The sequence below is a fragment of the Triplophysa rosa genome, linkage group LG15, assembly GCF_024868665.1.
Source record: "Triplophysa rosa linkage group LG15, Trosa_1v2, whole genome shotgun sequence".
NCBI lineage: Eukaryota > Metazoa > Chordata > Actinopteri > Cypriniformes > Nemacheilidae > Triplophysa > Triplophysa rosa.
The window spans coordinates 4,983,159-5,010,072 of NC_079904.1; the positions used below are offsets into that span (position 1 = coordinate 4,983,159).

General features: G+C 38.2%; 2 protein-coding genes across 9 annotated transcripts; one reads left to right on the forward strand and one right to left on the reverse strand.

Annotated features, from left to right (window-relative positions):
- Positions 1–822: 822 nt before the first annotated feature.
- Positions 823–13,832, reverse strand: LOC130566404 (24-hydroxycholesterol 7-alpha-hydroxylase). Of its 4 annotated transcripts, none has more exons than XM_057353861.1 (12): positions 13,563–13,832; positions 10,069–10,204; positions 9,666–9,840; positions 9,026–9,175; positions 8,049–8,142; positions 7,486–7,581; positions 7,300–7,390; positions 6,203–6,336; positions 5,777–5,872; positions 4,716–4,820; positions 2,551–2,638; positions 823–1,721 (listed from the first exon to the last, which is right to left on the reverse strand). In XM_057353861.1, exons 1-11 carry the CDS (start codon positions 13,737–13,739, stop codon positions 2,582–2,584), a joined length of 1,311 nt encoding a protein of 436 aa, XP_057209844.1. In that variant the 5' UTR covers positions 13,740–13,832; the 3' UTR covers positions 823–1,721; positions 2,551–2,581. The 4 variants fall into 4 exon arrangements, with proteins under 4 accessions (XP_057209844.1, XP_057209843.1, XP_057209846.1 ...); XM_057353860.1 differs by having other exon boundaries at positions 4,732–4,820; positions 13,563–13,831; XM_057353863.1 differs by lacking the exons at positions 823–1,721; positions 2,551–2,638 and adding an exon at positions 2,650–4,256 and having other exon boundaries at positions 4,732–4,820.
- Positions 13,833–14,956: 1,124 nt separating this feature from the next.
- reps1 (RALBP1 associated Eps domain containing 1) lies at positions 14,957–26,794 on the forward strand. Of its 5 annotated transcripts, none has more exons than XM_057352644.1 (20): positions 14,957–15,559; positions 16,578–16,701; positions 17,605–17,798; positions 18,203–18,359; positions 18,484–18,605; positions 19,087–19,234; positions 19,318–19,381; positions 19,668–19,822; positions 20,153–20,274; positions 21,537–21,617; positions 22,425–22,512; positions 22,871–22,969; positions 23,062–23,134; positions 23,221–23,351; positions 23,432–23,499; positions 23,595–23,765; positions 23,845–23,934; positions 24,006–24,154; positions 24,318–24,423; positions 24,519–26,794. In XM_057352644.1, the coding sequence occupies exons 1-20, from the start codon at positions 15,407–15,409 to the stop codon at positions 24,585–24,587; spliced, it is 2,364 nt and encodes a 787-aa protein (XP_057208627.1). In that variant the 5' UTR covers positions 14,957–15,406; the 3' UTR covers positions 24,588–26,794. The 5 variants fall into 5 exon arrangements, with proteins under 5 accessions (XP_057208627.1, XP_057208628.1, XP_057208629.1 ...); XM_057352645.1 differs by having other exon boundaries at positions 23,435–23,499; XM_057352646.1 differs by having other exon boundaries at positions 21,540–21,617.
- The last annotated feature ends 120 nt before the right edge of the window (positions 26,795–26,914 follow it).

Here is a 26,914-nt window from a genome sequence, read left to right on the forward strand (position 1 = left end):
GGGTTAAACTGTCATATAAACGAAATAAAACAGCTTTAATAGTACTAATTGTGGACAAGTAATACAATGACATAATTCAATGTTTTAGAAAATACATATTTAATATGTGGCTGAATGTAGTAGCCCTGCTAAATACAACTGAAGAGTCTATTTGCAAAAACAGATAACCCTGTTTTTAAATATGTTCAGAAATCATGTTTTTAATGTTATGTTTTATAGTGTTAGTTTTTATTTTTTAGTTATTATTACTTAATCAAACCAACCCAACAGCAGTTTGATAGATAGAACTTGGAATAATACACGTGCAGTACCTAATAATGTACAGTACCACTCTTGCACTGGAAAAATAATACACAAGTTATATTCGAAAAAAGTGATGAACATGAATGCTAAACATCACAAAAAACTTTTGTTACATCACACCACTTTCCGTACATATGTTTTCCGCAGGAAATTAAGAACAGTTGGTAAAACTAGTAACCATGTCACTATAAACTATTGGTTTGAGTAGCCTAGTATTGGTTACTGTAGCAAAACCATGATTCGTTTTTGTAAGGGTCACAATGATCTACTAAACTGTAAATTAGATTTTTACTGTAATTTTGCAAACTACAACATGTTCCTGGATCAAAATCTTTGTTGCTCTTGGAACAACGTTTAGATTTTAGGTTAAGGGCTGGGGTTTTATTTCCTTCCAATTTTAGAATTTCAAGTTAATAGTTAAGTTTGAGGCTTGGGATAGGTTATTATGATCACAATGTTTCTGGACCAACCAAAAAATGGTGATACTGCATGGAAAAAAATCACATGGTTTACATTAAACAATTCAGCACAACAGGCTCTTTATTGAAACTATAAAACGTTGCCACAGACACACAGCAAAACATCACAAAAGGTGTTTTTCTTCTGAAATGTAAGACACCGGTGATGTCACTTGATTTCATTTTTTAATCATGTAAACATTTTATTTTCCCTACGGATTAAGGATGCTTCCATCCAAACACATAATATTGCTCAATGTAAATCATGACATCTAATGTGTTAGCCAAAATGAGTGTATACACAGATGCAGTAAAGCTCTTACAGACTAAAAGACAGATGTGTTTACAGAAACAATCCTTTTCACCACTGCAGAAAAGAAGCGCTGCTAAAGCAGTGTTTATAGATGTAATAATGTGTTTACATATTTCTGCTTCACAAAAGAGAACCACCACTTAAGTTATATTGTCTGTAAACTTTGCCCTACTTTGTCCGTTTCATGTACAAGATGTTTAGCTGTAATATATGACCGCAGTCACATATACACATGAACCTTAATTTACTTTATTACATACTTCCTGAATATGACAAAAGGCTCTCTGTCTGTGAGAGGAATTTCCACAACAACATGCTTTCTGAAATCTATCACCTCTGTTATGCCATCAGTTATACAAGAGGTTGATCCAACAAATCTGCAATGTATACACTGTACGAGCAAGTGCCTTAAAATAACTTTAGAATTTCGTAACTTTCTGGTTTTCTTTACAGGAATAATGTGTTTGTCTGTGACTAATTATAAATTGTGTTAACGCTGATTCTTCTTCAAACGTCTGAAGATCATCCCAGGATGTAAAGACTTTAAACAAAGCTTTAACTGTCTGAAAATAAGCACCTTATTTATGCTTGTATCTCACAGTGCAGGGTCCATCGGGCTGCTGGGTTCCCACCAAATGCAGAGGGCTCTACAAGAACCATACATGTGACATATAAAAAATGACCAAATAAATAATACATTTATCAATATACAGTAAAACAAGAATCTTGGTCTCCTCCCAAAGTATACATTATGACCCATAAAATTAGGGATGTAACAATACACCGTGAGCCGGTTGAAAATCGCTTATATTTATGAGACGATTCAAGCCGATTGACATGTTTTTGAATCGCAATACACGTTTTAAACAGCAGGGGCCGCTGTGTTCACTGCAAACTTGGTAAACGTGGATATGCTGATATTTCTTAAATGTAAAAAATCCAAGAAACGCACAGACAAAGTCTTAGTTTGTTTATTTTAAAGAGACTTTTGTATTGTTCATTGTTATTTGATTTGGAATTTGTTTTAAAATTGCAGTTTAGCTTTGTTATTTGACATAAAATATATTTTTATTTTACAAAGAAATGTGCAGCATTTGAGAAATAATAAAAGGCCACTTGTTAATTTCAAATTTGTCTCAATTTGTAAAAATAAATTGTGAATGAATCGTATCGTGAGATCAGTATCGTGAATCGCTTCGCGAGCTGAGTGACATCCCTTCATAAAATGCATGATTCAGATGTAGACTCCGACTCTAGTTGGTGGGATAAATTTACAAAGCTATTTTTGGTGAGCCTGAGAATCGCAAGAGCAAAGCGCAGGATGGTGCTTAACCATTAGATTGGGCTGTTTTGGGGTAAATACTGCCATAGGAGCACATCTGGAAATTATTAACCTAATGCCTACTTTGAAGCCATTGCTTTCAAGGCATATTTAACCATTCTGCATTGGACATTGGTCTTTTTCAGGCCACTTACCGGCTTAGGTACTGGATCCAGCAGGGTAAATTCAAACTTGTAGAGAATCAGGGCCACAAACATATGCAGCTCCATGATGGCGTACCACCTGTAGACAATAACCCAACAAATCATTCTTATTGGCACTTTTGCATTAAAAGCCTGCTTGAAGAGTGGCAGAAAAAAGTGGCAGCCACTTTTGTGTATTAGAGCACTATGTGTATTAGTATTCTGACAGAATATTGCACATAAGTTAGCTGTCATTCCAACCCTCCCTTGAGTGCTACTGAATACTGGCAAAACAGCAGGCAGTAAGGCAAAATGTGAATGAATGTAGCTCCCGTTTTGCGTTCAAACTCCAGATACATTCGCAGCCATTTCTGATACAAATGCATCACAGTTGATGATTGAGAAATACGAGTGTACGAGACTGACAGAACGTAACCGAGGGAGACAATAAAGAGAGGGTGACAATAGCTAGTCATATTTCTTGAAATAATCAGCCCAAGTAACCTTGAAGGCCGTGACTCATTCGGGGGCATTGTGTCAATGACGTAAGTAGCCAATTTCCTAAAACGATCAAAATCAAATCACGGTGGGTGAGTGAAACGAAACATGTGATGTGTCATATTTAGTGTAGTAATTTATGGACACATCTATAGCTAAAGGCTCGTAATTATTACCGTGACCTCTGAGTAAGAATCAGCCTTCAGTCCTTATGACACTATGAAATTTGAATGCGGGCAGATTGTGGGCACAGATGGAATATGGAACAGATTTCTTTTTAGATGACACTTAAAATTATTCAAAAGAAAATGTGATCCAGACTCATTCACGCTCTAATAAAAATGATGCTATTATGCATAATGGGATAAGACTTTATACTCATAAAGTATAGCTCCCAACATTCATCTCCTATATCTGTGCTACTTTGCTTTCTTACACTGGCGAAAAAGATTTCATCATTTTGTTCAAACAATTTGATTTGTTAAATCATCAACTAATTCAAATTGGTTGGATCAAGTGTAATTAAACTAACTATGTAAATTGTAAATTATGCTGTAGGGCCACTTGAGCTCCCAGCATGCACTGTGCCATGCCGATTACTGTTTACCGTTTTAATTTCTAATGCCTCTATGCTTCTAAATTATTTGAACTGGGATGATATTTACATATCTTAAAATCCACATGCATCTAGTTGAAACAATTACTACAAATAATTGGACCGCCTACAGGACCGTCCATTCTGGAAAAAACAGAATAGGCCTACCCCATAATACGGACCTCAAATCATGAACAAAACTATGATGATTTTACTTCATGTCTTAATACGAAGTGGGTTCAAACGTTCTGCAGTGTAAATCTCTCACAGTGAAAAATGCAGTGTGTATCTGCATCTGTTCTGAAAGGGCTGTGTACAGACTCCAGAAAGGTCAGTGGACTGTGCCTTTGCTTTTGATCTTCCTGTGCAGCTGGGAATGTTCTCCTAGTCTTTATATGGCTCTATTAACGTCATACTGACCATGGCTGCATACTCCCAAGGGCCCGTATGATGATGTCATCAGCAGGGCCCCAAAGGGCTGACATATTTAGGGCTCAGCAAGACGTACTTGGCAGCGTTGTGCATCTACATGGCACTGCGTCCATATTGCGACTTTTTTGCATAAATTTTTTTTGCATTTATTTAGGTGTAGATAACCTGCGGGACATGTTCTTGCAATCAAAAGCTAGACGGAGAGAAACAGAAAGGAAAGAGAATGCAGTCTTCTCAAAACATGTTTTCAACCTTTTCATACATTTGCACAGCACCAAAAAAACATGATGGGAGTTGCTGAAGAAAAAATGACAATGACACATAGGCCAATACAGCTGTATTGTTAGACCAACCTTCAAAACATTTTTTTTGTAGGAATTTCCGCTAAGACAGACCAATAAACTGTACAGTACAGCTGTATATTGTAGCCCAGTGACTTATTTTAAAAATGGAAATAAAAACAAACAATAGACTGACTTCTAAAGCAACTTTCTGTAATGTTTGTTCAACAAGCTAATTGTGTCAAAAATGGCAAGTTCAGAAAAACTTAGTAAAAATGTCTCAAGAAGATTCAAGAAGGCAACTGTCAAGGAAAAATACAATTATTAGCACATAAGATGATACACAAATATTATTTTGTACAAACACATACTGTAAGTCTTTCTAACCTTCCTGGGCACTGATTTTTCCCCCCTCCGAATGCCACAAATCCTTCCAAGAGGACATTCTTTTCTAAATCTGCCTTTTCCCATCGTTCCTGTGGGAAGAGAAGTTTAATAAAAAAAATCCATGTTGGCGAGGGCCAGTCCAGTCCCAAAGGTTTGATTTAATAACAATATATTTACATGACGCTAAGAATAACTCCTCACGCAATGTCCATCTCTGCACAAATGAGACATTATACTGCACATATATTAACAACTGCTGTGTAACATCAACAACTCAAAAGCCATCAAAATGAAAGCAACTGTTGAACAGGTCAGGAAGTTCAGGCCTCTCGAAACTATTTGTATAATTGTCCAAATCATGAAACCGTGGAAAATCCATTTAGACAGCAACTATAGCCATTGAGTGTGTAAAATATTTAGATTCCATTTAAGAAAGCAGAAAGTGACCCGTAAAGGCACTCCTTGAGTAAAATTAAAGTGCATTTCTACTGTGAGGGAGAGAGGTTTTTGCTCGCAGGGTGGCATGGCCCTAAAAGTAAATATATCTTTTGCTAAAAAAGGCATAAAGATGGAGAGCTGAGGTCTATGAGCTAAAGTGTTTCTTTCAAACCAGGACAGCATTAGTAGACAGGAGTGTAATGGAATCTCTAAAGGCGTTTGCTGGAAGGTTAATTGTGAAGATAACTGTCAGGCGTTCCTCAAACACATGGACCTATTATTCCTGCTGTAATGGAGCACAGCTGGAGTTTTCCAACACGTTCTGACTAGCGTGCCAGACAAAAAGGAAAGGGGAACTTTTATTAAAAGAAAATACCAATAAAACACATGCCAATTTTAACTTTGATACATCGTACAGCAAAACAAATAAAAAACTGTACAAATGCATTTAATAGTCAAGTTCTTTACCTGCTGGGAAAAAAACTTTACGAGCATGTGTCTTGTGTCTGTTTTATATTGATTTTGGTTTATAGTGGAATTTGCGTCAACCTCTTCCTGTGGCTGAGGTCATTCAGAACATGCTAGAAACAAGAGTGAAGTTACTCACAGGTTTGAAATCCTCAGGATCTGGGAAATATTTGGGGTTACGGTGTGCCCAGTAAGGAGACATAAGTAGCATGTCTCCAGGTGGGATGATGTAATTCTGAAAGACAGAAAACATGCATAAACACATGCATAAACACAGTTCTTTGTTAGCCAAGAGAAAGTCTGGTAATGTTTGCTGTGTGAATCAAAGGTCAAATTATTGAAAGACTTCAGCCCCATTTTATCTATAGAATAGTTGGAGCCATTATCTATATACTGCTGCTATCTACGTACGATCTACATAATTTTTCTGTTGTCTGAAAGCACTTTTATTGTGGGTTTTTTTTCAGATACTGTTTGATGTTCCGCGCTCTGTAATATTATTTTGCAAGAACATAAGAAAAAAAATTATAAATCACATTACAAACTGAATATTGTGATGGCTGACCTGTATTTTGAGGGGCCGCACTACTTTACGAGTAATGGCTCCAGGGGCCCTCAGCCGAATGGCTTCCATGATACACCACTTCACATATGGCATCTGCCGTAAGTCATCTAGTGTCACCTTTGTCTTCTCCTTGTCTTAAAGGCAAACAAACACTATAGAGACTACACGGCCACATATTTTAATGTGCGCTTCAGGGAAGAACGCATAAATCTTTCATATGAATCAGGATAGATTCTTATCTAAAGCCAGCATGAAAACACATCAAAAGCCAATATTTAAAACTGTGATTTTAGCCCCTTCTAACTATTACAAACAAGTGTAACATTGCTAATCTGTTGGATTAATATCCAGTTCATTTTACGTTCACGTTTTTATTAGCACCCCACTTTTGGTAACACAACCATGGACCATTATTTTCATCATTTGAGCCATTTCTTAACCAAGGCAGAAAGACTGTTTTATAATATAATATATAATATAATATATAATAATATTGTTGTGTTGACTGCATACATAAAGCTTAACCATTCAATTTAAAAACAGTTTTCTTTAGCCCCCACTGAGCAATAGCTTAATTTCGCCTGCATTTGTAGACCCCTCTCAATTTTTTGCAATAGGGTTGCAAATGTAAAATCTAGTAGTTTGATGTAAAAAATGTAAAATTGTAAATGTAAAAAAAATGTAGTTTGACCTTCTGAGGTTGACAATCAGCATTTACTGAATGTCAAGCACCTTCATTCAACAAAATAGATTGCCTTTATTTAACCAATTAATGAAAAAGTGCCATATAGTAAGACATTCTTTCAAATTTTTCAATATTCAACTGATATTAGCAGCAAAAAAAGTTTGATTAGTTTCATTCATATGCAAATGCGTAAAGACAGACAAGATGCAATGCAGGTCTATCAAACGCAGTGCTGTGTTTGCTGTCCTCTTGTGGATTTGGCGGGAAATGCAAGCATAACAGGTGTCTACTCTAGTCGTGTCACATAACTTAACTAATAAATTATGGTATATAAAGAACATATAGTATACAGAAACGAACCAAAATAAATATGTTAATAAACACATGAAATAAATTCGCAGACATTGTTTACCTTGGTTTTGGATGGCATCTCTGATCTGATCCATAGCGATTTTATATACTCCAGGGTTTGACAAAATAAAGGCAACGGCCCAAAAAGTTATCTAGAATAATGAAAGAACTTTGGTAAAACCACGTGTCAATCCAAATAATAAGAGTATATTTATATCTTCAAAGTAGTGATATAACTGTTGCTTACTGGTATAGCATTTGCGAGAGACGCCCAAAGCATAAGCACACCATAATTGGGCAGATGTTTGTCTGATATCGAGGTAGCAAGATGCTGTAGTAAAGTCTAAGAAAAAATAAGATTGGGATTAGTTTGGCATTAAACGCGGTGTTTAATAATGACCAGGTACAGTTTTAAAATAATTTAAGACTGACCGACACGTGATTCTGATGGGATTGAGAGATTTCAAGCTTGTTTGTTATCAACGCTTGGGAGTTCGTAGTCATGTGACGTCAAAAAGTCATGTGACTTCATCAAACGCGTGTTATGTGCTTATGTCGTAGCGGCCTACGTTATGATGCTTTAAAGTTTCTGTTTCTAATAAGTAAGATTTGAAATCTATTTAATAATGTTGTAGATTGCAGTTAGTAAAAAACACAAATAAAATCAATTGCAAGAGTTTTGTAAAACAAGTCAGTTTTTTGTCCTTTGTCAGTTGTCGCTTTGTCCAGCGAGTGTCGCTATTGCGCCGGTTTGTGTCATAGTTCAGAGTGGCATTGGTATCAAAATGTATAGTCGTACTAGTATATTACCTTATTACCATTCTCAATGGAAAGGGTCTCCTCTGCTTTGGTAATCATATTTCTCAGCAGAGAAATAAGCCACTGCTTTGAGTTTGCCCATTCCCTTCAAGAAAGAAAAACTAATTAAGACAGATTTACATTTACATTTGCATTTTGCAGACGCTTTTATCCAAAGCGACTTACATTGGATTATACTATACATTTGTATTCAACATGGGACAAGTTATTTAACTTGATTTTAATAACTTGATTTATTCAACATGGGACAATTTAAAGTTTATTATCATAGCAACTTACATATGAGAAACATCACAAGCAATTTTTTGACTTGTTTTTCAGTAACTATTTCTTAAAGGGATACTCCACCCAAAAATGAAAATGCTGTCATCATTTACTCACCCTCAAGTTACAAACATGTATACATTTCTTTGTTCTGTTGAGCACAAAATAAGATATTTGGAAGAATGTTAGCAACTGATAGTTCTTGAGGCACCACCGACTACCATATGCAAACATTCTTGTAGATTTTTTGATATGTTGAAAACAAAATATTTTGAAGAATTTAAGAAAGCAAACAGTTCTGGGGCATCTTTGACTACCACTTAAAATGTTTCTACTATGGTAGTCAATGAAGAGTCTGTTGATAACATTCTACCAAATATTTATACAGGTTTGGAACAACTGGAGGGGGGGGGGTAGTAGTAGTAGGCTAATTCATGACAGAATTTGGGTGGAGTATCCCTTTTAAACCAAATATAAAGACTTGTTTTCAATCTTAAACTAAGTTTAAATCTTATTCTTAACCTACTTGCATTTTAAGTACAAATCTGTCAAAATTAGAAAAAGAGAAAAAAAATACTCATTTAGGTTTTTCATTCACAATTTTGCTTCTCAAGTCATTCACCTTGTAGAGTCATTCAATGGAAAACAAGACAAAAGTGCTGATTGATATGTTTTTTCTAAGCTCACTGCGACACATAGCCTACTTCAGAAACATGTCTGGAAGCTGAGATCCATATTCAAACCCATCATCATAGGTTGTGAACTTATCCAGAAACTCCTGCTTGGTAAAGGCGCTTTTGAGGGAGTTACATCGGCCCAGTAAATTGCTCATTACTGCTGGATACATAACACTCCTGAAAAATAAGACAGCGCAGCATGATTTTACAAACTTAAATTGTCTTGAATTTATATTAATGATGAATGTTATGGAAAATTATACTAAGCTATATTATATGAGCATACAAAACATTTTATAATATGTGAAATATGTAGAACCATAATTCACAATTCTATAATTCACTACTAAGTGTGCAAAAAATGTGTAATCATTCAAGCAGCCAAAGTAAATGTAAAGCACAGAGAAGGTTGTCAGTCCTGGCTTACAGGTTTATACCAGATAAGATAAGATAGCAATTACTTAGAAATTGGATATGCTTTTTTACCTTGAAAACACACATTTGTTCTATGTTATTGCTGTAGTGCATTCAATTGTTTGGTTACACCAGTGGCACAGAAATTACACGTCAACTTGAACTTGTTGCAAAATGTCTGAAAGGTGTTCCTGCTATTCTCTAAGGTGATTGTCAGCAGAATCTAAATAATTTATGTTAGGAAAGACTATACTTGATTAGCTCATTTAGCTGTCCAGATCCTTCGCTCCCTAGGCTCTCTAAATGTTCATTGAATTCTTCACAGAGAGGTCCAGAAAGTATCGCTGTGTTCCCTGGAGTAAGTCTGCTCTTGATTATGGTGAAACAGGCAGGGTGGCACTCAAAGAAACTTTCCTTGCTGATAGAAGCTGGACAAGAATGCAGAAAGGATAAACGCAATTAATAGCAATAATCACATTACCACATACTAACATCCATGATGTACAGTCATAAACTCTGTTAAAGAAAAGCCATTCAGGGAAGGCTATAAATTAGGTAGTAAGGTCACGTTTAGATCATTAGATCTACACCGTTACTTAGGAATTTCTCCATATTTACAATCCTACTTAAAATGACACTGAACAAAAGCGTTGTACCTGTTTTGTAAACAGGCTCTTGCACTGCTTGCTCAAAATCAACATTTTTGGATGTAAAAAAAGCTTTGAAGTCTTCATTTAAGGTTAAAAATGTGTGTCGCTTTCCAGCTACTACAACAGTAAAAACTGGTCCATACTAGAGAAGAAGAAAAATAACAGACAATTACTTGATTGAACAGTACAAATGCTATCATTGCTATTTAAGAAACTATTACATCATCAGTGGAAAACAATAGAATAACCATAGAAACGAAAGGATGTGCAAGCACGCCTTTTCTCTTTAAACCTCTCAATTGGTTCTCAGCTTTCACAGATCTGGCAAAGTGAGAGAAGCAGTCACATAACAAACAATTTGTCAACAGCTTGTGGAATCTGACCTAGTTGCATAAATTAATCGGGCTGCACTGAACTGTCCTTAAACTCGGTTAGTGACAAAGATCATAAACAAACACTGGGAATAAATCTATGTACATGAACGTTATGCAGTGTAGGCCTATGGTTTCACAGACAAGGCTTAAAGGGGTCATATGACACAGCTAAAACGAATATCATCGTTTGTTTTAGATGTAATGCAATGTGTATACGTGATTTAAGGTTCAAAAACGCTGTATTTCCCACATACCGTGCATGTTTGTATCTCCTCTTTGCCCCGCCTCTCTGAAACGCGCAGATTTTTTACAAAGTTCATCGCTCTGAAAAGCGAGGTGCGCTATGATTGGCCAGTTAACCAGTGCGTAGTGATTGGTCGAATACTGCAAGCGTGTGACGGAAATATAACGTCTTTTACCATATTTGGAACATCAGGGCTGCGTTCAGCCCCAACAAAACGTTGCAAAACGTTTTTTAAACGGAAACGGTGGTACTGTTGAACACCCTGTTGTGATGACACAAGAGTTGCTGACACTATGGCAGCTGAGAAGGCCATTCTTTGTGTTCTGTTTGAAGGATTTTCAGAGCCTGATGAAATCGGTATAAATACGTGTTGAATACTGCAAAATACATGTCTTCTAATATCTTCAATTGTTGCGTATACACATTTGTAAACAACTTTACTTGGACCTATTGTACGAGCTGTCTCTTCAATACAGCATGGGTTATATACATGTTGCTGCTGATTGGGCTGACATTCTTGACACACCCACCAAACAAGAGAAAACGTAGCTCAAACTCTGTTGCACACCGTTGCACACCGTTTTCAGGAAATGTGTCCTTCAACCCGGAAACTGTAGCAAAACGTTGCTCACCGGTTTGAGCTTAAACGTGTCCCAGGTTCCAAAGCAATTGTACTGACAGGTGCGCCCACCTTACTTGCGTATACATTTGGGCGTTCTTAGTCAAATCATACCACCAACTGACGTAGATTTGTGGGGGTGTGGTTACACGAGTTTCAGGCAGGTCTGGGTGAGCATTCGCTTTTAGATAGAATGCATCGTTTTGTTCCTTAATTTTTGCAATTTTACGTGTCTAATACATGCATGGGCAACTCACCAAAGACACAGAAAAACACGTATTCACACCACATGACCCCTTTAAGGCTAGTCCCAGACTAAAATGAATGTGTGACCTGTCTTAAGGAATAATTGATGACGGGCCGTTCAATTATGTAAGGAATAATTGAAGACAGGCCGTTCAATTATTCGAAAGTTAATGCACAACCCGAGGTGATCATCTTCGCGTCGTGGCCGTTACACATCGTGTGTGCATTAAAGTCCCCGTGAACAGGAAGTTGCGATCATTTTTACTTCTGTATTCTGACACATTTCCGAGTGAAAAGGAATTTCAAAAGAGAAAATTAGTGGGATTGGATGTGTAAAAACAGCTGTTGCGTTTTGAAATGAAACTGGCATAAAAGACTGACAGTTTAAGGGGATGAGTTAACGGATGCTCTGACAAGCCATCTAATTTACATCATGTGAGACGGATAATCATTTCAGGGCGGATCGAAGTGCATTTTCAGATTTTAACTGAAGATTATGAGGGTACATGAATTTTAAAAAGAAAATGACCCTCATTGATAAGCTATTTACTATAAATGCTGCAATATTTCATGAAAAAATAAGAATTGTCCTTTTTAATTTCACTGGGACTTTAACTTTCGATTAATTGAACGGACCGGAGTCAATTATTCCACGGTTATCACACCACAGGACATTGTTCAAATGTTTAATTTCAACGTTTGTCATGTCTTTAAGTATTATTTATTCCTCTTATTGTTTGTATGACCAGCAGTAAAAAAAATCACGCAAACGTTTGAAAGAGTAGGTCTATCAAAATGTATTTGTTATCAGTTATACGCAGCATGAAGAGGACAACCAACCAGTAGGCTATCAGGGTTTATTAATTAATTTTGTTTTTCTATTTAGTTATTTGATTTCAGTATAGGTATTTCTATATTGTTTTTGAATTGCTTTCTTTATTGGAACGAAACTGTGCAAGTGTTTCCATTAACAGTAACATTATAAACGTAAGATCAAAAGCAGGGTGCTATGTGAGGTGATGGCCTGTAGGCTACACTATAATTTCTGTTATTCAAACTTGGCGAAGCGATATGGAACTGTAATGCGGTAGGCAGACCTGGAATACCTTCATAGGTGTGCATTTAACTGAAAGTTATTATTACTTTATTTACAAAACCTCACACTCAGCATCTGTCACACAAAACTTGGAGGTGATGGGGGTAATATGTCTATATGTATTAACTTGAGGGTTAGACAGCACTGAAAATTCTGCTGAATGAAACTATCAGCAAAATGTGCAGGTGAGCACACTGTACAACCAAATGCTCAAAATAATCAAACAGATTAAGTAATGTAAACTTAATTTCATAAAAACTTACTTCAATATTTTAAGTTCCTGAAACTTGTGCTTATCATCGGGGAGGTTACGTATGTTAAGTCACCAGTGACTGTAGCTGTGTTAATGTCAGTTAAGAGATCAGTATCTTCTTGCTCATTTTGGGTAGAAAAAGTTTGATTTATATATATCAAGACTAAGAAATATGTAAAATAAAGAAACTTCAAGAATTGAGTTTAGTTAACATAAAATTACAGCCAAAATTTGGTAATTTAACTTAATTCATTTAAGTAAATTTGAGTCAGAAAAGTAAGAAATATTTGTTAAGTTAAAGTTAAGTTAAACATTTTTTAATACAGTTTAGTTAAGCTTAGGCTACTTAATTGAATGGAGTTTGCACAATTGCATTATGTAAAGTAAACAAATTCGTTTTTACAGTGGACTTCTGAACTTGGACACACGACAGATCAACCCGATATGCTTTTGAAATACTGTACATAAAACTGTATGACATCTAATAATGAATTAACGCCTCTGTGCCACAAATAAAGTATCTATTTATTTATCTGTCTATCCATACACACACACATTTTTTTTATTGATTGACGGACAGACAGACAGATATATATTTTTGGGGAATTTGCAAAGTTACTCTATGCCTGCTAGTCTATTCATGCAGAGGTCTATACACTGATACTTACCGTGGCTCTGGCTTGCTGGATGAAATGTAAAGGTTCTTTTCCAAATTCAAAGGCAGCACCAAACCAAGGTATCCATCCTTTTATGCATGGAGGCGCGTTTGGATGACTTCTACCAAAGAGAAGATTAATAGAAATAATTAAAATAGTTACACACAAAATTAAGGTAATCCATTCCATCGCAACCCAGAGGCTTGTCCTTAGACGCAAAACTCGCACGCATCTAACGAGCTGGTGAAGCCGATAACACTGGGTCACATGGCAGACAGGATTCCCGTATTTCCACATTGATAGAATTACATCAACTCCTCCCACCCAAAACTGAACCCCTCCTTCTATTTTTTCTAGCTCCCCCTCCTCATACCATTCCGACTAGGAAGATACTAATGCTGCCTTTACGTGCTCTCGGAAAATCAATAATGCCCACTTCAACCCGGAAGTAACGTCTGGATCTAGTAACATTAAAAGCATTTAGTAACATTAAAACATTAATGTTACTAATTAATTAGTAGCGTTAAATATTACAAGTAGCTGCTAACATTAAAAGAGCACCGTTCCATTAATTTTTTTTGGTTGAAGTGGGAATTATCGAATTTCCTAGACCACGTGAAGGCAGCAGGAAATTCGATAATTCCCACTTCTGATGTCATGATTCCGAGTTGGTTGTGTTCAGGACAGGTGCTTTGTTGTCGGAAAGAATGAGGACACCAGATTCATGCTTGCGTGTGTCTTGGGAAAATATTACATGGTAATAATAGTTTTCAACCGTACATACTGTATAGTTTTACTAGTCAGCTCGCTGACTATTCTGGAATATTGGTGAAATACATGCTTTATACATCTTCGCAGTGTATAAAACATGCAGTATGCTTCAAACGGTTATTCAAGTAAATATGTAGGCTACTAATTTAACGACAAGACAAGGCAATGAAGCTGCTGCGGGAAAAGTAATAAATCATATCCATCCGTCACAGAAATCCTTCTCCCATCCGCCTGTTGATTGTGTAAAGCCCACCCATGGCCCATCTCGGGAACTCGGGTAGGCTATCAAAATATCAGAGGGTGTTCATGTGCATGTTTACCTCGGAAACTCATATTTCCGATAATTCCGAGAGCACGCGAAGGCAGCATAACCAACACAAAGCCCTCCCACCAAAATACTAACCCAGAATGTTGTAACATGGTTTTATTTTTATTATTTCAGATTTTTTAAAACTAGTTCATATGATTTTGTTTCTAATGTGGTGTATACATTACACATGTATATTATGTCAAGATTTATATATGTATATTATATAAACATGTATATATATGAATGTGTTACAACTTATACATAGACTGTACATAGAATGGCTTTGAGCCATTTGATGACGACACGTCTATGACGCCACACTCCATCCGGGTCCTCCGTGCCTAGGCCATGACGTCACGGGGTTCCAGGAATGGCGGCGCTGTCTGCAGAGGGAAGCAGCCCGAAGAGCCCGAAACTTTATTCCTAACGAAATTCGGCGGATACGCGAACTTCACCACAGCACTGACACCTAAACCCGCCTCTTAACGAGCTCGAGGACCGGCGGAACCGAGTCGCGGCGTTGTTGCTGTCGTATCCCGACGTCTCAGACTCTAGTAGTTTGCTTGACTTTGCGAGGGCCAAAAGACAAGAGCAAAGACAGCGACTAACGGTCCATAAAAGCAACAACAACCGCCCAAAACACCCTCTTCCGAGTCCGTCCATTTCGCAGAAGGACCTGACTGATGTTTTTGTAGTTTTTCGTCCCGCACTTACGCTGAAAAGCACGACACTGGCCCGATAAGGAAAAGACGCCAGCTGCGGGTTTGAATCCACAATGGAGAGTTTAACGCTGAGCGATGTCGAGCAGAAATATTACTCTGAACTCTTCCTGTCCTGTGATGTGGATAACGCCAAGAAAGTGGCATCCAACGGCAAAGTTCTGGACCTGTTCAGGTCGGCCCAGCTCTCGACTGAGGTGGTCCATCAGGTAGTGTATGAATATCATTGATATGTGTGTGTATTAGTCAGCATGTCTGTATTATTATGATGCTTAAGTGGGCATGATGGCTTGGGCTCATCATTAGAGACATGTCAAGTGCTCCTATGGATCATTCGGAAACGCCAAGAGAGCTTTTAAAGCTGACTTATAAGGGAATCTCTTTGAGTTGACCTCAACAGATAAAGGGTGATGCATTTCTATGAGTTGTTTCCTGTTTTGCCAGTCAGTTGTGCCTTCTTCCTCTTACATATAGTGATGTATTGTTGTTGTTTTCTCCTTTTGCCATCAGGTCCATACTGTGGGTATAGCATTTCAACAGCAATGTTAATGGCTGGTGATGGTCGTTTGATCAGAATTCACTAGTATTTATTCATTCTGTTCTAGCTTTCAAGATGTTCAACTATCATCATGTTGTTAAATGCAATGTGAATTTATCCTGGGACACTAGTCATTCAGATGTGATGGAGTGAGGCAGGACTGTGTGTGACGTGACGTTTACAGGAATTAGACATATTTGCATGTTAGGTATATTACAAAGCTACAATGATCACATGAGCTGTAGATAATATTTGTGGCAATAAAGATGAAACAATAGATATACTGTTAAAAATGAAACCCATACGAAACTGAAAAATAGTAGTGAGTTTAGTTCCTATAATGCATCATTTGATGCAAAAAATGCAGGTGTGGCTTTAGTGTCTGTTTCGTATTTTGGTTCAGACATGACTAAGCAACATTTGAAGTATTTTTGGACGGTACTGTTGGCATATTGGCCATTAGCCACCTTGCCCTTTAGATATTGACATTGGCAACAGCCATTTAGAAACCTATTTTGGGCGACCCACCATTCTATAATTGTAGAATAAGTGTGACACTTGGGATTTCTTGTTCATCTGCCAGTAGTCTCAAATGCATAGAGCTTGTATGCCGAATATAATAACTCTGGACATGTTATTGTTTGTACAATCCGGTTATCTAAATGAAGGGTCTCTTTCTGTTCCTTTAGATCACTGAACTGTGTGGAGCCACACGTCTCGGTCATTTCGGTCGGAGTCAGTTCTACATTGCGCTGAAACTCATCGCACTGGCCCAGTCCGGACTGCCTCTGCGTGTGGAGAGTCTGAACAGCGGTTGGTAGCTGCAAACCTTTTGAACCATGTTATAGACTAAGAGTGTTTGTACATACGTTCACTATATGCCACATATTTTCCTCGGTCACTTTAATGTGAAGCTATCGTATCCTTGTTTTTCTGCCCGTCCAAAAAAAGTCACCACCTGGATTTAACTAAGCAAATAGGTGAGAGCCTCCCATTGGATTGGAGGTCTAGGTTCTTTTTTTTATTGCCACAGATACAATACTACATCACATTTCCAGAGATAAAGAAAGAAAAGAAAGAGAAACAATACAGAAAAAGAAAAACGATTCTAAATAAAGTTAAGTGCTTTTAAACTATTACATGTTTTCAGAGCTTTTTTGTTATCCATTTGTTCCAATGTCATGACATATATTTTAAAATCATTGGGAGGTCTAGGTTCAGCAACGTTATGTGCCCAAAGAATGAGGTCAGCTGACTACCTGAATATACTGAATGACCAGGTTATTCCATTAATGATTTTTTTCTTCCCTGATGGCACGGGCATATTCCAAGATGACAATGTCAGGATTCATCGGGCTGAAATTGTGAAAGAGTGGTTCAGGGAGCATGAGACGTCATTTTCACACATGGATTGGCCACCACAGAGTCCACACCTTAACCCCATTGAGAATCTTTGGGATGTGCTGGAGAAGACTTTGTGCAGCGGTCTGACTCTCCCATCATCAATACAAGATCTTGGTGAAAAATTAATGCTCTGGACCGGAATCAATGTTGTGACATTGCAGAAGCTTATCGAAACGATGCCATGGCGAACCCGTGCCGTAATCAAAGCTAAAGGCGGTCCAACAAAATATTAGTGTGTGACTTTTTTTTGGACGGGGAGTGTATTTATACTTTCTTTATATGTGAAAGTCTAACGTTGAGCTCTCTGTACAGTCCGAGATCTGCCCCTTCCTCGTTTTGTGATGGGCAAGAACGATCAGGAGTCAAGGCACGCGGTCATGTACGCAGACACCGAGAACCAGGGGCCGTATTCCGGTGTCATCCCCAGACCTCCAGCCCGAGTTCAAGGCAAAAAAGTATCAGCGCATGAGATGATCCAGCCCTGTGTGCCCACTGTTGATCCCCAGGTACTCTATCGGCATTCATCTTGCTTGTTAGAATGGTTTCAGCATCCTAATACATGCGGCTCACAGATAACTCAAGCACTTAAAAATAGTTGAGCAATTTTTAGTTAGCCTATCTGCTTTCATCACATAACATTTTGGTAGTGAGGTGGCATAGTGTTAAATAATATGAGCTGAAAACTAGAGAGTTGTAGGATGAGATCCTTGTGGTCCTATACAGCGAGGAACGTAACCTCCGATTGCTGGTTTTCAGATTGATGGTGGTCTCTTTAATAAGTACACTGTAAGCCTTTGTTTATCTGGTCAATGATTGCTTACTCGCTCAACTGTCTCTCTGTGTTGTTCCGTAGCCATCTGTTTAGCTGGAGGTCCGTAGAGTTAGTAATGAAGTTTATCTCTCTATCCAGCCGGACACCACGTCTCCTGTAGTGTCACCACATCAGTCTCCTCCCACTTCGCCTCACGCCTGGAGGAAGCACAAACGGCAGGCCAGCGGTGGAAACGTGGAGAGACAAGCTTCAGTGCCAGGGGTTGTTTGGCCACCTTTTAGAGAAGCACAGCCAGGTACTCAATATGTAACACAAGGATCTCTCTCTACTTGATTCTGATTGGTCATTCACTGGTCAAAATTTGTAAAGTGGTTGCTAAATTTTGCTCTATTTAATTCTTCGACTTTGTCTCTCTTAAGCACCAGTAACAGGTGATGGGATGTGGTCTGCCCACTCGCCCCCTCCTGTCCAAGAAAGTTGGGTCAGCTTTACAGACACGCCCCCCTCCAGCACACTTCCAATGCATCCCTCTTCAGCTCAGGTAATGCAGCGGAGCCTCTGTGTATACATCTGCTGGTCAGAGTCTGTCAGCGCCGTCCTGCTGTTACCAAGGTCTCTGTGACAAGCCAGATGTTTGCTTTTGTCTACATGTCACAGCACAGAAGCAAAGACTATTCAATATTTACCAAAGCCAAAATGTTATCTGAATTCCCAGTTGTACAAGGAACTTGAATTGCTGGAAGTTGTTTTTTCTTTTTGAATTTTATGGTTTTAACCTCAGTTACCTCTGAATTTAAATTTGTGACGCGTCATACAGTGAGATTTCAAGAATGCTTTTTAGTTTTTTTTATATTCATTTGCATTTTTTAATGATAATGATGATAACACGCACTGGTCGGAACTTCACAGGTTTGTGCAAATCAGACCTGAACTTTCTCTTGTCACATTTTTCAAAAATGCTTAGCGTACTAGTTCACCTATTTGTTTGTGGACTAATTTATATTTTTCTCTACCGCAAACAGCCGGAGAGCACAACGGTACGAACCACAAACGAAAACCAAAGACAGGGCAGCGGTTACGATGACCCCTGGAAAATCACAGATGAGCAAAGACAGTATTACATAAACCAGTTTAAGACCATCCAGGCTGATCTAACCGGTTTAATCCCTGGTCAGTGAGCTCTTGTTTTTTTACAGTAACTACTACTGTAAGCCACTACCACCCTAACAATATTCATGTCCGTTTTTGCTCAGGCTCTGCTGCGAAGGAATTCTTCACAAAGTCGAAGCTGCCAATTCTGGAACTGTCTCACATTTGGTTAGTAGGTTTACACAGCTTACGTTGTCGCTCTTTGTTTACTTTGGATGACCTTCGTGTACATTTTCTGAAAAACAGATGTGTTTAACCAAGGACTTGCGCACATCTAGCCCGCAGCACGTTAGCCCTTTCCATAAAACACCCCAATGTTGATCATCTTTGACATCTGAATTTGTTTTAGCCTGTTTGGTCATTGGAATCGAAAGTTATCTTGGCCATCTTGTTTTTATTAGCGTCTTTAAAATATGCATCTTATTAATATTGAATGACCTGCTTCACCTTGCAGGGAGCTATCAGACTTTGATAAAGATGGCGCCCTGACCCTGGATGAGTTCTGCGCTGCATTTCATCTCGTGGTAGCGAGAAAAAACGGTTATGACCTTCCTGAAAAGCTCCCCGAGAGTCTAATGCCAAAGCTTATTGACTTGGATGACTCAGCAGGTACGCAGATAAGCCTTGTGCCGGCCACGGCTTCAGATTCGGCAATTTGCAGCCGAGATATTTTGCAGAGTGCTGCATAAATTATTTCCTGAATGAGATATTGATGCCTTTGCCTACCGAATACAGATGATTTATTGTATAGTTTGTGGTTCATTCTTATGCCTATTACCTTCAAATATAATTACAACACGATGGAGTGTCTCTTCCATTTTGCCATATATGTTTTTTATTCCAATTGCACTAATAATTCAATAATGTCTTTACAGGATGTCTTCATTCGCTTTTAAGGATCTGTACAAAGATGTTCATTGTTGTCTGTTTATGATTCAGGCGTTCCAGAACCGGCTCCAGAGGTGGGCTTCTCTGCTTCCCCAGTTGAGGACACTCCAAACAAGTCTCCGTCCATGCCTTCTCTAAACCAGACCTGGCCTGAACTGAACCAGAACAATGAGGTTTGGAGAATTCCTCCTACAGTATGAGTGTAATCGCTATCACTGAAACTACCAGTCACTTCTGTCTTCTTTTTCTTTATGGGAAAAATCAAACTAATAAACGTGTGAGTAGGAGGAAGAGGTCTCCTCACATTCAACACTCGTAAATGTTGATATAAGGCTGGAATGTGGTGATCTTGTCAGAAAAACCGATATTAAGGGACATTTTTTTAAAAATATGTTACGCTGAAAGCCAATGTTTAAATGCAACACATTTAATTTCCTTTTTTGTTGACGCGTTAAACAGGATTTTAAGTGGGAAATAAAACTGAGATTCGATTGAATCGTCGGCGTATACAAGGCATTTATTCAGGAAGTAAATGAAGTACATTTAATTTCAAAATGTATTAATACATTTTTCTAAATTCATGGTTTTCCAGTTAACGATTGTGTTAGAAAACGCAAGTTTACCTATCATACAAGATTTCTCTTCACACATTTACCGAAATCAACAGTTTTGCACATTTCTTATAGTATATAGTACATCTCCCACTGTACTAAACTTGCAAAATCACTCGTATCGTGTTGCCACGATGGCTTATAATGGTAAAACGAAGTTCATTTACAAAAACCATTTCTCAGTACTTTCGCACATTGTAAATTACCACTGCAGCATGAAAATTGCATGCAATCCATAGTTTTTTCACTCATATTGTTTTCCCGTCATAGCTTGTGATAGAAAACAGAAGTTCGCTTGCCAAAATAATTTAAGTTTCACACATTTCTTATAGTAAACTGCAACAGCAATGCTGAATTGCTTAACATCAAAGTTCCTCATTCATACCGTGTTCCTGTAACTTTCTCTGGATTTTGGCTTATTTCCTGTAAACTGAAATCGCTTGTAAACGACAGTTCTTCACTCGTAACGTGTTCCCGTGATTCCCTAACGTGGCGTGTGATAGAAAACAAGTTTATTTACAAAAATCATTTTAAAACGGTTTCGCACATTTCTTATTGTTAAGTTCACACTCCAGCACTGAAAGTGCATGTTCACTTTTCAAACCGTTAACATTTTTGTGTTCAATTTAATCATTTAAAATTTTGTACAATGTACAATGAAGACAAATCATGGGGTTTCTCTTCCCAGAACTCTCTTTGTTCGCCTTTCAGTGGTAATTGGAGGACGGGTAGAGCACACAATTGTTGTATTATGGCTTCTGTTTGCTTGTGTGAGGAGTGGATGGGCTCCAGAGTGCTGATTTGTCTTTGCTCTGTCTGTCCAGCAGTGGGAGACTTTTAGCGAACGCTCCTCAAGCTCACAAACTCTGACCCAATTTGATTCTAACATTGCACCAGCTGACCCTGTAAGTCAATCACTCAGTGCACTTTCATAATTAATGATATTCATTAACCCTGTACTCTTGAAATTCTCTCTGAGAGCGCATGTTTCTCAGGCACGATGATGTCATCATGTGATTGGTTTGTTTTTCTTCTGCTTGCTGAGCTTAGAGATAATACTTTTATGCTTTTTCTTTCATATGTAATCCAAGTGATGACTCTGCTGGCTGTCCTTTCATTGTGTTGTTGTTGAAGTGTTTTGATAACACATGTTATATGATACATATGTGTGTTACAAATCATAGCGTGTAGAGTTCTTAAAGAAACAGTTCATCCAAAAATGAAAGTTCTGCAATCATACTCAAAAGTGTCTTACAACTTGTGTGTTTTGGATTAGATTACAAATTAATTTTAGGTTGTTTATAACTGATAATCATTCAAGATTAATTCAATAACAATCTGTATTAAAAATGTCATACCAGCTTCAGCGATGCCAAACCTTATTGGTATGTGTGTGTCGTAACAAGCTGCAGCATGGCAAATCTTAATATGCGCATATTTAATTACATGAAAGTGTTTTACGAGCAACAGCAGAAACGATTTTCAATACGTAAGAAATGTAATTTTGGTCCATTTTTCTCATAAATTGAATGACATTAGTATGGGTTTGGAATGAGATGAAGGTGAGTAGATGATGGCAGAAATGTAATTTTTGAATGAACTGTTTTACGGTTGCTTTTATTTTTTGACAATTTTGGCAAATCTTTATTGCTGTTACAGAAGTCATTTGAGCTTTATGACAGAAGCAGTTCATATGCTTGTTTTCTTTGCAGGATACAGCAATAGTTCATCCGGTTCCCATTCGAATGACTCCTAGCAAGATCCACATGCAAGAGATGGAGCTTAAGAGAACCGGAAGTGGTGTGTCCTTTTATAATCTTAAATAAAAAGATTTTGAATGTATAAAATGTATCTGACTAAATTCAACAAAACACCTTTCTGTGGTAGAAATGTAATTGGTTAGGTTTTAACAATGATCAAGCGTTTACTCTTGTGTCTCTGCTATCCAGTGTATTTTCCATTTAAGTGGTATTTGCTAAAGCTATTAATCCTATTCAGTCTTGAGTTTTTCAAAATCCCTGAAATTTTAACATGCAACTAATTTCTGCGCTCTTTATGCTTAAAGACAGCAACCAGTCAGAGCACCCTAGAAACGCACTAAAACCCTCCTGATATCTGCATAGCAACATAGTTGGATTATTCATTTGTGCTTTTACAGATCACACGCATCCAACGAGTCCATTAATGGTTAAACCACCAGAACTCCCTGATGAGACGAAGCTAGCAGCAACTATTAAGTATCCTAGCGCCACTGTTGGTAAGCTCATCTACGCTATTCCTTTCTCAAACCAAGTTTAAAGCCTGAAATTGACTGCGAGGTGGTGTAGAAATATGACTTGTTTATTACAGGTGATGGCTACAGCAGCTCAGATTCATTTTCATCTGACCAAGAGCCCATATCTAGTGCTGTGAACAGACAAAGGTTGTTTCTTTTGAACGGCAACGAATTTGTGGTTTGCTTTAGATGAGATTTGTCGTGTGTAATACTTGAATTAATATCTGTTGCAGGTCTCAGTCTGGAGCATCTCCAGAGGGACTGAAAGTGGTGGCACCACCCCCACCTCCGCCTCGCCCCAACGCTTCACACTCCCGGTCCTCCTCTCTAGACATGAATAGAACCTTTGCTGCCGTTCCCGCTGGTATATGAGCACATACACAGATAGATGTGCTGATGAGGGTAGTTTGTGGGTGTTTTTTATTCAACTTTTTTTATTTCCAGCAGGTTCTCAACAGGCAGGCGTAGTGGCCTTTCCCCCAGCAGTGCCTCCCAGACCACTACCCACACAGGTACATCATAGACATCTTTACTGAACGCACAATTAAGTTATTGTTATAAATCATTTTTGAGGTCAGTTATGCATCGTGTAATGATCATGTTGTAGACATCAATGCCACACGGCCATCGTTCGGTAGAGGGAGACGCTCTTCCAGCACATACCAGCACATCACCCCAGCTGATGCCAGAACAGCCCAACTTTGCTGACTTCAGCCAGTTCCAGGCTTTTGCTGTGGACCCGCCTGCAGATGACGGAGAAAAATCAGACAGTGGACAGGTAACTGAATTCTGGTTAAAATGGGAAATAGGCTTGGACTTGTATAGTGAAAGATAATCTCTATTTTGTTTGTGTACAGGCGGAAAGATGTGCAGAAGGTGCCGAGATGATGAGAACGGTGAAGAATGAAGTTCATCCAGAAGAAAGAACTGCAGCTACTGTCAACTCTGTAAGTCAGTCTGTACCAACCTGTCTTTTCGAGTCTGCGCCAGTTTATCACTAACCACACATTCTCCACAGGCCAAAGTATCCACTCCATTGGCCCCGCCCCCTAAACCCGTCCGTCGAAGACTGAAATCAGAAGATGAGCTGAGACCAGATACAGAGGACCTTCCGCAAAAGTCTAACGTCATAGCCACTGTTCTAGCAACCCAGCCCTCGATTCCAAGGTACGTCAGACAGTCACCTCAGGGCACCAGTGCTTAATAACTGCATTTTTGAAGGAGAAATGTCAGACTCCTTAATTGTAACAGCCCTTTCATTGTAAGATTTCCTCGATATGCATTTTTGTCTTATCCTAAGTTGTTCTTTTAATGTTTTGTTTACAAACAGGTCTATCGGTAAAGATAAGAAGGCCATCCAGGCTTCCATTAGAAGAAACAAAGAAACAAATACGGTTTTAGCCAGACTTAACAGTGAATTACAACAGCAATTGAAGGTACATTGAGTCTTTCACAATTCTTCTTTTTTTTTATAACGCATTCTGCACAAATGTCTGACAAAATGGTCTTTTCTCAAATTTCCTCTTCTTAGGACCTACTAGAAGAAAGAATATCTCTTGAAGTGCAACTGGAACAGCTTAGACCCTTTTCGCATTTGTAACCGGGGTGTGTGAATGTTGAAAATGAATGTGCGTTTGTGTAAAGAGTGATTACCCCCTGTTTTTAAATGGTCAGTTGGATCCTCTGGCAAGATGTCCATTTCACCGCTGCCTCCACTCCTCCGTGTGAAAATCGCTGCTTCCTTCAAACTGATCTTTCTCACATAGACAGTAGCCCAAGAAATAGTGCAGAGGTCCAGGGGCTGGAAACATTATCCGTTATGGCACTTTGATGAAACAGAATGTCTGAGTGATCGTTCATGTAATAACCCGTAACAGAAAGCTTATGTTCCCAGAAACTGTGAGGCAATGGCTTGATCTCTTGGGCAGCAGAAGGCTGTAATCTGGTTAAAGTGAAGGAGCCTCTTTCCCTCTTGTTCTCCATGGAGTGAATCCTGGAAATCGAGGCAGCTTGTCATGTTCTTCCATGTTAGAAGCACCTACGTGTGCTCAGACAATCACGCGAGGCCGTGCGCTGGCCGAGAGAATTGATTTTTGGCAGTTCACGCTCTGATTCAGAAGTACGCATTTGTTAAAGAGACAGTGCACCTGAAAATGAAAATCATGTCATTATTTAGTCACCCTCGTGTGGTTTGGAATGACGTAAAGGTGAATAAATAATAACAGGTCTCATCATTAGGTCAACTGTTCCTTTAAAATTCTGAGAAAAAAGACGTCCTTGCCATATTAGTGGGCGGCGAATCTGTGTTTGTGAGAGACAACAGTTCAATTGTGTGGAATCAAAGACTGCTGTATTCTCTTAACACAATCCGTGCTACAACAAAGAGACTTGTTCACCCTGGTACAGCCTTCGACCCCAGGATGACCCCAGCTGTGTTTTGTTTTCCCTCACGCTGGCTGTACCTCACACGGGACATCGGTCCTGAGTCATACACCCCTTGACATCATCAGTACCAAAACGTGAGACCTGAAGCTGCACTTTCCCCCTTTCGTTTTTTTCTCATCGCTATTTTTTGCATGTCGGTCATGATCTTATTTTGTATAAAACAGCTCTTAACAATGAACCACTTGATTTGTATCTGTAACGTCTGAACTAGTGTGACGTTTGTGTCGTTACGTAGACTTACACCGTGTCTCTCGTCTGTTCATTTGTGTTGACCGATGTCTGTTTTCTTTTACGCTTCCATCGAGCCTTACTTCCTGGTGTGCAGGTTTTCACAGTAACGTCTCCCCCCCATGTTACATTTAAGGTGAGCTTTCTCTCCCTACTGTTCAGGCTGATTTACTGTATCAGGGGTATGTTGTACATTGTATGATACACACCTTTTGATCTCATATGTAAATTTGCATTAATTGCTGACTAACAGCAAATATTCTATTTAATTGCTTATATAATGGCTGTGAGATCATAAATGTTTAACTGCATGGATGTGTCTCTGCAGAATGAACTAGCAGCTGTGTGATTTTTACACAAAATAAAAACGGCACAATATTTTAATAATTTCGTCTTTTGTCAAGCACTTCTGAACTGTTTTCAGTCTGAACATTGTATGTGATTTGATGCTTATATTGTAATCTTCCCTGCACTTGTGCTGATACTAAAGCAAAAAGCGGATGTGTAATAGAAAAAAACTATTTTCCTTTTCACTCTTTGGTAATTGACAATATTATAAATCAAAATTTTATTTATTTTATCCAGTGTAGGGTTGTCACGGTACCATAAACATATCTTACGATATAATACCAGCTAAAGCGCATCACAAAAAAAAGAAGTATTGCGATGCTGTGCCATGTTCAGAATTGAAATGTACAAAATAAACCAAATTTCTTAAATACAAAAATCTAAATTAAACATTTTGTATTTACTATAAACTGTAATATTTTGTACTATTTACTATTGTAATTGGATCAAGTGTAGCAACTACTGTAGTATATTTTAATATTTGCTATGGTAATACTCAAAAACACTAGGAATTTTAGGAAAGTTTACTGTAGTAAATACTAAAGTACACTAGAACATTTTCCAAGTGGGAACTAGTTCAAATGTGCGACACATTTCATTTATACAGCAAAGTTTATGAAAGAAAATGTTAGGCTTACCTTAAATGTGAAACTACAACGGCCAGTAGGTGGCTGCAATTTTTTACTGAGTGAAGTGAATCGTTCAACCTCCAGTTCGTTCAAAATGACTGATTTATTCAAGAACGAAGCAAGTGACTCACTAAATCATTATCTCACCCGAATCGTACAAAACCAAGTTCTAGAAGCCTTTAATCTAAATTATATTGACCATTAATATGTGTATGAAAAACAGCATTGTGAAATTATATTGACATTTTTACTTTGAATACTTCTCATGAGTGAAAGA

Coding starts and splice junctions, on each gene's coding strand:
- reps1 (XM_057352644.1), top strand. CDS start 15,407: ATGGAGAGTTTAACGCTGAGCGATGTCGAGCAGAAATATTACTCTGAA. Junction 19,823..20,152: donor TGACTTGGATGACTCAGCAG/GTACGCAGATAA, acceptor TTTATGATTCAG/GCGTTCCAGAACCGGCTCCA. Junction 20,275..21,536: donor AACTGAACCAGAACAATGAG/GTTTGGAGAATT, acceptor CTGTCTGTCCAG/CAGTGGGAGACTTTTAGCGA.
- LOC130566404 (XM_057353860.1), bottom strand. CDS start 13,739: ATGGAATGGATTACCTTAATTTTGTGTGTAACTATTTTAATTATTTCT. Junction 8,143..9,025: donor CTTCCAGACATGTTTCTGAA/GTAGGCTATGTG, acceptor TCTTTCTTGAAG/GGAATGGGCAAACTCAAAGC. Junction 4,821..5,776: donor ATCCTGAGGATTTCAAACCT/GTGAGTAACTTC, acceptor CTCTTCCCACAG/GAACGATGGGAAAAGGCAGA.